Genomic DNA, 12,318 nt, shown 5'->3' on the forward strand with positions numbered 1-12,318 from the left:
ATCGATTGTCGCGTCCCGACGAGACGCGATAATTCGATCCCCAAGAGATCGATTTCTACCCGCCGATTCAGGCGGGTAGTTTAGACCTGCCCTTAGACTTCGTTTCCATTTTTGTTTATTTACTAGGTAATCTGCTTTGATCTGTTTGCTATAATTTATAATCATTTAAAATCTATCTTTTGTAGTAAAGAGACTTGTTTTTGCTTTATCTAAACCAGTGAGTTTGGAGTGAAGTGTGTGGGAATCTTAGCTCCGAGGGGCTGTTGCATATTCCTCTCCACATTGGGGAGACGGGGGGAGGAGGCAAATTCTGAGTTTACGCTGTACAGTTCCCTGTGCAGTGCAAGATGGTATAATTTTGGGTTTATGCTCCAGAGTGGGTGCGTGCCTGGGGAGCTGAGTTACCTTGGCTTTAGCCTTTCTACTGTTGGTTCATGCAGTGGCTAGTCAGAGAGCCTGCATGTAACTGCCGCGGGTGTGTCCCTACCTGTGTGTATGCTGGGGGGAGTGTAAGACTGGGAGCGTGGCTGCAGCTTGTCACAGCAGCACAGTGTGAGAGGGAGCCCTGGCTGGTGGGTCAGAGAGCTCAGTGGTATCCCAGTTCCAGGTGACACCCTGGGGAGAACCTGTCATAGAGGGGGAAAAACAAACTCCTTTAATCGGCTATGGTTGCCAAAGTTCTCCATATACTGCATCAGAAAAAAAAAGTTTTGTATAATGTATAAGTAGTACAGGGATGGCTTAAGTCCTTGGAATGCATGAGACCTTCATGGTTTTCCTCTCTCCAGCCAGAGATTTCTGGTACTATATTTCTATAGCATCAGTATGGGGCACTTTAAATGATGCATCTCTGAGAAATGAGGTGTGAAAAGGGTAAATTTATTTTTTAATCACACTAGAGCGCCTCAACTTTAATGGCTTTAAGTTATTTTGATATCTCTCATAGCCTGAAACTATTGGGCTGGGATACAGTTAAGATAGTGCAGCTCATGTAGAAGGCTGTAGGTTACAAATTATGTGTTTCAGTAGGTTTTACCAGTGCATTTTAAATTATAAAGATGAACAATAGATGAAGTGTTGGCCTTTTAACAGAAGTAAATGTGCAGTGTGAAGATTTGACTCAGAATCCCAGCCATTCATTTGGAAAAGGTTGAGACACAACGTCTGTAGAAATGGAATTACCCTTTCTTGAGGAATATTTCACTATATAGAGGATACTAGATGTAAGGAGACTATTTGGGGGAGAGTATGTATTTCAGCCCCTGTTGTGCAGAGGCCTGGACTCTTAAGTTGTTCAAGATAACAAAAGTCCAACTCAGCCTGTTAACATAAAATTACTTTGGAAAGTCAGCAGAAGTTACATTGAATTAGTCTAAACAAAAGGGTATTCTTGTACCACCCAAGGATTGCTAAGGTGGTGACTGGTAAGAAAAAGCAAATGGAATAAGAAATTAATGGATCAAAATTGGTGTAAAAAACTAGGCCTAGTTGGTGGACAAAATAAAGGAAGATAGGGTAATCTTCCTATTATCCCCTTTGGGGTTCCTTAAAGACTTTGGGGGTGGGGGAGGGAATTCCAATTGTGGAAGACAGGTGGACTGAAAGGAGTGAGCTTTACCATCCTGGCTGCCACCTTCACAGGCTTCTCGGGCCGCAAGATTCATTGTGATAGCACTAAGTCTTCATCATCTTGAGCATGAGAGATGTCCTGACCAACCCAGCTCAAAGGAAAACCCAGAGGATATTGTCACTTCCACCAGATCTGACTAAATCCTGACCACCAGCTGGAATGTAATACTTGGGTTTCTGCTCTAACTCCTTCTCTGGTTTGTCCTTTTTCCTTCTCTTTCCACCTTTTGTTTAATAAGAGTTGGGCTTAGCCAGCCAAACAACTGCATCTTTTGCAGCACTGCAGTAAAGCCAGAGACAATCAAGAAGAATGCCCTAACAGCCTGATGTTGCTAAAAGTTGTCCAAGTGGCTCGATAAGACTATGCTGTACCAGTCTTTCTCCAGCAGCAAGCACTAGTAACAGAAACTATATTTTCCGTCATTGTTTTTCTCCTCTTTTGTGTGTGTTTTGTCTTGAAGTGGGATCAGACTTTTACAACTCCACCCCCGTCTCCAGTAATCTTTTCTCTTTTCCCTAAAAAAGAACAGTTGTTACCATCTTTAATACCATCTAAAAGATTGACAAGCCAGGTGCATTCTCTATAAAACGGTCTGCAGCTAAATAGAAAGGGATAGTGTTAAAATGAAAACCTTACTTAATGCTTTACATTTCAAATCTCTATCATTTCCTTTTCTGTATCTTTAATAAAAGGATAGCTTTTTAATGGTGGTTGTTGACATGCTGGCTGAGGTCTCTGCTCAACCCCTTGGCCTAAACCATTTTTAACTGTTTAGTGTTGTACAATGACAAGATCACTAACACCTGTGACTTTCTGGGCCCATTTATTCCACTCAGAAATAAGCATTGGCCTCTGGATAGCTTTAGATACAACAAAATATAATTACTTAGAATACTTTATAATTCATACCAAAAATGTTAGTGTCTCCCTATATCAGCAAATATTTGAGTGCTATGATATGGTCTTATGGTCATAAAATACTGTGGATTTATTCACTACAGAGGTGGGTGCTATACGAAAACTTTAGTACACTCATTAGTATTTTGTCAAATGCACACGTATTAGAGCTGAGTAACATTTTTCAACCAAAACTATTGGTGAAAAGTGCAGATTTGGGTTGACCACAACACTTTGTGAATTTGCATTGATTTCAGCAAATTGTTTTGGCAAAAAGAAAACCTGAGTTATGTTTTGACATTTTTTAAACTAAATATTTCAGTTTGAAACAGCTATTTGAAATTTCCTCTAATTTTATTAAAAAACAAATGTTAAATGCAACATTTTTTTCTGGATCAAACAAAAATGTTTGATTCAACTCAAAATGATTTTTATTTTTTTGTTTTCGTTTTCAGAACTGCCAGCAAACCAAAATGTCCGTTGTTCACACAGTTCTACAAAGTATATTGTAATTATCTTTGCTTTTGTTTCTAAATTTAATTGCTGTGGTGTTGGGATTTTTTAACATTAGTAATGGCTCTTGCACTTAATGCAAATGATATTTTACTGTACAAGTAATGCAAGTATTTCAAGTTGCAATGTACTTTTATATTAGCTGTCATGATACTTAAAGGAAATATCTGCTTTAAAGAATTAACCCCACAGTGCTGGGGAGATTCCTTAAAACATACTTTATGATTTATCACTAAACTGTGAAAATTCTCCATGTTAATGAGGAGTAATCCCATCAAAAGCATTTTTTTGCAGTAAGATGGTTTTGACAGCTGTGATTTTTTTTTTCCATTTAAAAGGCTTTGTTCTCATCTAAAAGTGGTGGGAGGAATGACCAAAGTCAATTTTGAAGGTAATCAGATAAGGTTGAAATAAATGTAAAGACTAATTTTGATTCAATGCAAGTATAATGTAAAACTAAACTTTACATTTATTGCCAGCGGACTACAAAAAATGCACAAACCAAGTAAAAGAAGTAATGGAGAAGACAGGTTTGAGATACAATGCAAAGAAATGTAAAGTCATGTTAATGGGGACTGTAGGGACAGAAATCAAAATTGAAGAAGAGAAACTGGAGAAGGTGGACAATTTTGCGTATCTTGGAAGTACCATCAGCCAAGATGGTACTAGTTGAGAGGAAATAATAAGAACCAGGAAGGCAAACACTGCATTTGGAAGACTCAAAAACATCTGGCAACTCAAAAAATCTCCCTCAAGACAAAATTGAACGTGTACAAAGCAACTGTTATCGCCATCACAACATATAGCAGTGAGACATGGCAACTTACCAAGAAAGATACGCAAAAGCTGGATGCATTTCATCACAAATGTCCGAGAAGAATACTGGGAACAACATATAGAGAGAGGAAGACGAATGAAGAAAGCAGAAAAATTACTGGACAAGGTACCCTCTCACAAATAATGTACAAGAGAAGACATCAGTGGCTGGGACATGTGTTGAGAATGGAAAAAGAATGCTTACCAAATACCGCCCTTGAATGGAAGCCAGAAAACGCAAGAAGAAAGAGAGGAAGACCGCGAATAACATGGAAACGAACAGTTCTGAATGACATCAAGCACCTCAACATGAAATGGGAAGATTTGGAGAGAAGGGCAGTTGACAGGCAAGGATGGCAAATATGGGTAGCCCAATGTGCAGCAAAGCACAGGATGGACTAAGGTCTAAACTTTACATTTATTGCAAGCAGCTTTACATTTCATGTCAGGGACTTCTGTAACAAATTATGCTAATTTGTCCAATCAAATTTCATTTGTCACATATTTGTGCTTTAAAGCAATTACAATTTACAGTACTGTTAAACATATTTAATCAAGTTTAAACAACTCCAATGAGTGTAACTGACATTGATGAATCAATATTCATAGTGAGCAAATATTAATGGACTGATATATTTAGAGAGAGAGAAAAAAATGGTATTGTCTATTTGGTATTTAGGTCCTAACCAATGTAAACTGCCGCTAATCATAGATTCCAAAGCCAGAAAGGACACTTGTGATCATCCAGTATATTCTCCTGTATAACACAGGCAGTAGAACTTCCCCAGTTTGGTTGAAAACTCTAACAATTTAGCTAAGGACTAGGAATTGTAAGGCAATGTTGCCAGACTTATGGCCACTGTTCAAAATGAATGACGTATATGTAGAGCCACTTTCTGCAGTGTGTGAGATATTGATCATTGAATATTACAAAGTGAAAGTTATGTAACCTATAGGTGAATGAAGGACAGCAGAATTACTGTTCCAGTAATGGAATATACAAGTTTAAGAAATGAGGCATGAGAAATTCTGATGCCTAGAAGCCTTAACTGTGAACCAGGACTGTACAACCACGGAAGAAAAAAAAAAAGGCCATTCCACAAAGACCTTACAACCTAAGATAAAGTGCATGTCTCCAATAGATGATATGGTTGGTATTCAGTGCAGTTTTACATTAAAATTTGCTTAAGTAAACTACTGGTAGAATTCTCTCTTGCATGGGACATGGCAAGGCGGCACTCAATTTTATCATGGTTTAGGTTTTTTAACTGTAGGTGTTGCTTGCTTATATAAGTAGACACTCCATTTACTTAATATGCACTAGACCACTCAAAAGCAGCAACTGGTCTGCAACAAGAGGAAAAAAATGTTGCAAGAGGATACATGTTTTCAGATGACTTCCTTTTAATTTTAATATTTAATTTAAAAGTTATGGTACAAGGAATTTTGTATACAAAGGCACTAAGTAGTAGGTCATTGGCATAAATGCTAGAAAATTTCACTTAATCACCTTAGATATATTGCTTATTCTTTCAGTATGTAATCAATATACTGTATCTCTCTCATGAATTTTCAATAAAGAAATGTAACTGTTGCTGGGTGTTACTTCTTTTGTGGAAGAGTTTCCATATATTTGCATATAATGGAAAGCATGACTTCATCTGCACCAGCTCCTATTGACAGTAATCTTGAGTCTCTGCAGAGACAAAGAATGGGTGAAAACATTTGTATGATATATCAGCTGAAAATTCATGCTGAACTGAAATGTTTCCTGCCCCTCCCCCCACGTTTAGTTACTACAAAGTTACTTTTCCTCCGGTTTTATTACACAGAAATGTACTCTAGCTAATATTGTATATACACATCAATCAGAGTGAAGAAAGCTTTGCAGGTTGTTTGAAAAGAAAAACACAGCATTGCTTCAGACATAGCCTAAAGTTTGGAAATGCAGTTTTCTTCAAGTATAATGCTAGCTCTGAATTTCAGTAACTTTGTTTCCCCTTCCAAGTAAAGCTTATGAAGGATTTACCCCTTTGTTACCTTCCTACAGCTTTAAAAATCTGCCAGAGAAACCTTTAAAGAGCAGCTTGGTGTTCCATTGTCTACACTGTTTGGATTGTCCAAGTTTGTTAGGCTAACACTTGAAATCTCCATGCTCACCAGGATGAAGGCTGCACTTTACAAAATGAACTGTGGCCCATCTTTTCTCTGGAAATGTGTCTGCAGGAGGTAAAAGGATTCTAGGGAGAAAAGGCATCTTGCATCCTTTAACTTTTCAGAAATTCAGTGTAGTCTGTAACATTGAGCTTCAGTGATCTCTGTAGTGAAGGGGCGCAATCGAACAGCAGCGGGGGTTCTGCAGAACACTGGGGGCAGTCCATTTTTGCACAATGACTTGGGAGTAAATACTACTACTTAAAATACATCACGGTATCCAACATCCACCTGGATCTGATAAGACTATTTTTAAGGCCTTACTTTTACTCAGTTTATCTTCCTGGAAGGGCCGCTCTAACCCTACTTACTTTTGAGTGAGAGGTTTCAGCAATATTAATTGAAAAGCTGGCTGTTACACCACTGAGCCATCCCCACCCGCGATGCCTAAATTCTCATAGCTACTCAGGCCATAAACCGCCATGCCCCCTCTCTTTCCTATTTTCTTTGTAAATTTGATTTTTCCTGGGGAAAAAAATTGTTCTGCTAAACTACCACTCCTCAATTCAATGGTGACAGTGTGGTAATCAGACACCTATCAAGAAAAGAAGAAATTACTTAGTCATTCTAGATCAGATGTATACGTTCATAAGATTTATGGTCTGTTTGAACAACAGCATGAAAAGTTATTGACTTTTTTTAACATTTTCTAAAAAACCCAAAGATAATGTGACAGCAAATGCTTAGTTATTCAAAGTAACAACTTAAAAATCACACTTATAATTTTATCTTTTACTAATAAAACTTTGCCTAGCAATAACTAAAAGGTATTTGAGAAAAAGAAACAACTTTTGGTTTTACCCCACTTTGCACATTTGGCAGCACCATTTACAGTCATTTTATCTGTTTCATATGCATAGCCAATAATCAATTTCCCCTGTTGCTTGCTTGGGTTATACACACAGCAACTTGGGAAGAAAAACATTTAAAAAGCAGGAATGCAACACCGTAACAGTTGGCAGACGTTCGAGGTAGCTTGTAGTATTTGAAACTACTGTAAAAAAATTGTGACGACTAGATTTCAAGTTGATCATAACCCTTTACAAATATAAATAGTTTCTAATAAAGTAAATTACTTAGTCACTGACAAGCTAAAAAAGTCATGTTATATTAAAATGAAATCTAAGTTTGTTGAATATCCAAATATGTAATATATGGAAGATGTCTGCCTATATAAAATGGGGATGTTTCCATGAAACAATTATATATCTGGAATCAGTGAGAGAAACTGATTTTCTCCTCCTCCTCTCCCCCCAAAAAAGAAAAGAAAAGAAAAATCCTTACTATATCTATTTTATTTAATAAATACTGAGATATAAGAAGTGAAACATCTGGGAAATGCATTATATAAAACCAGCAGGATGTGTCTGGTGAGGGGGAGTGGTAACTAGCCTTCATTAATTCCTTCTTCTAACAACTCTGTACGTTGGAAATACTTTTGTAGAATAAATGATTTAAGAACTATTGAACTTAACGTGATAGTTAATAAAACAACTTGGCAGACAGGTTTGTACAATGTCTGGTTAAAACTCCCTACCAACACTATTAAGCAATTTAAAAGCTGAATTTATTAAAGAGTTATCATAATGCATGATGCTTGCTGAAGTAATAGCAGACTGACCTGTGTGTCAGGCACTAACACTGCTTACTAAGGATTACTTTGCAAACTAATTCTCATGGTATGACTGAATGGAAATGCCGAGCACTTACGGTAACAGCTGCTTGCTGCTGTACAAATGTCACAGTGATGTGAACTGATTGCAGCAATGTCTGAGTAAAATGAAGAACTAGTATTAGGAGACTTGCTGCTTTGTTTATTAGTAGAGATTACAATGGATCACAGAGTAAACCTGTGTTTGTTCCTTCAGGTGATATTCTTACTTCACCTCTCTGGTGACTATGATTATCCAACCATGGAATTGTATTAGTTCATAACAAAATTCTGGAGTGTGACCATCATCATTTAGGTCTATTTATAATGCTTTTTCTTTTGAGGTGGCAAGGATTTCTTTCTTTAATATTAGATGGCAGGCACAGGATAGATCCCAATAGGAAATGTGCTGGATTTGCCAGCTGGGGAGCAAATACATAACTACACTAGTCTGCTTAGTAGCTATCCATGTCTCAGAGTCAGACGGGTGCTCCCAGAAGTAGCAATAGTGCCAAAACCACAAGTTCAGAGGACAAATCAAACCCATACAAATGCATGAGATTTATTTCCATCCTCCACATAAATCCCACTCCTGTGGCATATGTAATACGAATGTATTACAGCACCACTGCCAATAGCAGCGTGTTCTGAAAAGGGCAGGAAGCTTGCAGAAAGATGCTCTGGGGAATGAAGCACTTACACTGCTCCCAGCTCGGGAAATTGCCACATCACTCACTACCTTGTGGTCAACACATCCGAGCTCTCTTTTTCAGCCAGCCCACATCAGGCTTGCCTCTCTGAAGCAGTAGTTCTACAGCATTTCTAACAAAGGGACGGCAGTTCTATATCAGACGTTTTTAAACAACATTTTCCTTCTTCTGTTGCATTGGTTTAACAGAAGAGGTTGTTAGCAATGAGACTGTTGACAGTTTATATCCTGTGCTCTGATGTAATTTTTAGTAAATTAAGAGCTTAATTAAGAGCTTCAAGAGCTTTATTTCTAGAAACAAAGTAACACGTTACAAAGAAGTAAACTTTTTATAACCTCCATTTTTTCAGTTTTCCTATTGCCACTTTACACAGAAATGGTATATTTACTAATATCTTGACAGACCTAACCCTGATTCCACTAACACTTTGTTAGGCATCTTATTACGAGGATTTATATGCAAGCTGAAATCTTCTATAGGCAGGAGAATTTAAGATCCATAGTTTGTTTATGTAACAATGCATACAGCATTAACGTCATTTGGCATATAGGCTATAACCATCCTCCAAAAGAATACAGGGTACTGGAGCCAGCATCCCACTTAAAGGATTATTGGCACCTCATGGAAAATACTCTACTTACAATTTTGGTCATTTCTATAGTCAGTATTTCTCTTCCCTCTGTTTTTATCATCTTTGCATGAATCTCAGTGGGCTCAGGGTGTATAGTTTGGCATCTCCCTTTTAAAAGAGTCTCTACAGGTAAAATTTACTCATGGTATGTAGGGCCGGTGCAAGGCCTTTTCACCTCTTAATTCCCATCCAAGGGGCTGTATTGAGGGAGCAGGGGGCAGAACTTCATTCCTCCACATGTCTTGGAAAGGACCTCTGACCTAGCCCCACACAGGCTGCCAGAGAAGACTACTGGGAGGTCAACCAGGGGAAGAGTTGTTGGAGCTGTGTGGAGTGTTGAGTTTCAAAAACAGGAGCCTAAAGGTAGACTCCTGAATCCATTTTTATGGGAGGTCAAGTTCTGTTGCTCTTTCATTTTTATTTTGGTTCTGTAATTTGTGTCAGGAGCACCTAGGATAGGCACCCCCTTGCTAATGGGGAAAGGACCTGTCATTAAGGTGTCTTTCTCTCTGGAGCTACTGCCTTAGGGTATGTCTACACTACCGCGGTAGTTCGACGGCTGGCAATCGAAGTTCCGGGTTCGATTTATCGCGTCTGGTGTGGACGCGATAAATCGAACCAGGAAGCGCTCGCCGTCGACTGCGGTACTCCAGCTAGACGAGAGGAGTACCGCGGAGTCGACGGGGGAGCCTGCCTGCCGCGTGTGGACCGCGTCTGAACCGCGGTAAGTTCGAAGTAAGGTATGTCAAATTCAGCTACGTTATTCACGTAGCTGAATTTGCGTACCTTACTTCGACTTGGGGGGTAAGTGTAGACCAAGCCTTAGAGACATATAGGGCTAATGGTGAACTATAGAAGGATATGGAGTCTCCACCACTCCCTTTATTTGAGCTTCAGACGAGCCTTGTGGGTAGACTGAACCACACAATTACTTTTAAAGCTGTGATCCTACAAAAGGGATCTTCTTTCATGTTCCTTGACTGTTACACCTGGGCAAAGTCACATTGGAGCCAATGAAACTCTGTGCCTATGGATCCCCACTGCAGGATCAGGCAGGAGGATCAGATCTGTGGCTTGTGTAACTCCAATGGAACTTCATTATTTACATCAACTAGGGGTCTGTTCCAGATTATTTACACTGCAGCAAAATTGTAAGGAGCAAACATCCCACGTAGGGTTTTTAATACTGCATATATTTGATCAAAGTTATTTAAAGCAGAGTCAAAACCTTTCACATTCTCAAACAGTGACTCACCTGTAAAGTCTGCTCACTAGCACCTCATTGGTGAATCCCATTCCTCCCCAGAACTGGAGGCAATTATCACTCAGCTCACGGGCTAGACGACCTGCCTTTAGTTTAGCCATTGAAGCAAATTTGGTCACATCATTGCCTCTTATATAGAGCACTAAAATAAAAGCACACATTCTACAGTAAGTCACTGACTGCAGTATAACCTCACTCCCAAAACCCTTCCCATATTTTTCCAATCATGACAATTGTTTCATATTAAGAGTATATTACTGAAGCCAAATGTGGAAGCTTACCAACAGCCTGGTACAGCAGAGAGCGAACAAGTTCCACCTCAGTTGCTAATTCTGCTAGGCGAAAGTGCACTGTTTGGTTATGCAGTACTGGCTGGTTGTATATTTTCCGTTGGCGAGTATAGTCAATAGTTTCTTGTATCACATTTTCCATTGGTGCCAGGACTAGAGGAATCAAAGCACAGAACAGCAGCTGTTTTTACTCAAGGGTTTCTCAGGTATGTGGTGTGTGTGAGGTTTGTTAAAAAGGAAGACTTTTCTCCTCCCAGGTTGTGTAAAATAGATACAATGAATAAACCAGTTGTTTAAAAATAAATTATTCTATGGGGCTAATTTACTATTTATAGTTTCAATTCCCTACAGATGTTGGTCATTCCCATATGTCCTGAAGAAAGACGTTAGAATATATGTATGTATAAGCTGGAATACTAACAACATCTTCTTTTCTATCCCTACTGCCAATACCCTTGTCCATGCTTCAATAACCTCCTACCTCAATTACTGTAACCTTCTTCTCGCCATCCACCTCATTCCTTCTAGGCGATCCACATGGCACAGCTGCCAAACTCATCTTCCCTGCCTCATCACCAGTCTTTATGAGTCCCTTCAGGGACTCCACATCCCCTTCTGCATCACTTTCAAGGCTACTCCTTGCTTCTGTCTCATCATTTGTCACTCACCACACCCATATAACCTTCTGTACATGATGGGACAACCTAAAGGAACCAAGAATTCTGAACTGTATATAGGAACATAAGAATTACTATACTCAATAAGACCATTAGTCCATAGAGTCCAGTGGCCTCAAAGGATGGTGTTACCCTGGATTTGAGGGGTAGGGGTGTACTCCAGAATGTGATCACGCTAATTGCAATCCTATTATGTGCATTCAGCCACCATGAATTAATAAAATAGAACACCACATAGTATAGGGTTAATTTGAAAGCAGGCTTTTAGAGGCAAGGTCAAAACTAGCTGGCAATTTCTGCTAATCAGAATGGGAGGAGGGGAGAGAAAAAGTCAACGACTGAGACTGAAAGAAAATAAGTGGACGGAAAACCTTGAATCTGGGCGCCTCTGATATAGAAGTTTATTATGATTAAGATTGTTAGGAATGTTTGTTGATAAGTAGTTTATTGAAAGTTAGGAAAAGTTATTATTTAGTAGGGGTCACTATGACCTATGTGATTTGTAGAAGTTAGTTATAAAAGATTAGCTAATACAGTGTACGTGGAGCAATCCTCTGAAGCCATCTTGAGAGACATTTTTCCCGACACCTTTTCTCCTCAGTGGGTGAGCAACTGGCCATTGTGAATCTGCTGTTAATTATTCAATACTGTTCCACATTTTAGGTAAATATTTGGGATGTTCTAAACTTATTGCTTATGTCTGTGTGTGCTTAAATCTAATAAACTGCAGTTTTAGACAGAGCACCCTTACTTGCATTAATCTTTTATCAGACGGAATTGCTGTGTTCCCACTGATTTATTCTTGACACTGCCTGGAATGAAATAGTTAAGTTACCACTGCTGTGGGTTCTGAAAACCCTGAGTAACAACAGAAGACATATGTGGAACAATCTGCTCCCCTGTACATAATTTCCCATGCCTAGTCTTTCTACAACTCCTTAAACTAGAAGAAATGAACTAAGCTCTCTTCATTCTACTGATAATCAATGTGAAAGGTCATTTCTCAGGGATACAAAGGGGACATC

General features: G+C 38.9%; 1 protein-coding gene across 1 annotated transcript in view; it reads right to left on the reverse strand.

Annotated features, from left to right (window-relative positions):
• Positions 1 to 5,361: 5,361 nt before the first annotated feature.
• LOC135875084 (probable acyl-CoA dehydrogenase 6) overlaps positions 5,362 to 12,318 on the reverse strand; it is a 156,584-nt gene continuing 149,627 nt past the window's right edge. The window contains exons 7-9 of the mRNA XM_065400064.1: positions 10,608 to 10,769; positions 10,318 to 10,468; positions 5,362 to 5,552 (exon numbers count right to left, since the gene is read on the reverse strand). Coding sequence (XP_065256136.1) covers positions 5,459 to 5,552; positions 10,318 to 10,468; positions 10,608 to 10,769 — 407 coding nt within the window. The 3' untranslated portion in view covers positions 5,362 to 5,458. The remainder of the gene's footprint in view (positions 5,553 to 10,317; positions 10,469 to 10,607; positions 10,770 to 12,318) is intronic.

This window comes from Emys orbicularis, chromosome 2, assembly GCF_028017835.1.
Source record: "Emys orbicularis isolate rEmyOrb1 chromosome 2, rEmyOrb1.hap1, whole genome shotgun sequence".
Classification (NCBI taxonomy): Eukaryota; Metazoa; Chordata; order Testudines; family Emydidae; genus Emys; species Emys orbicularis.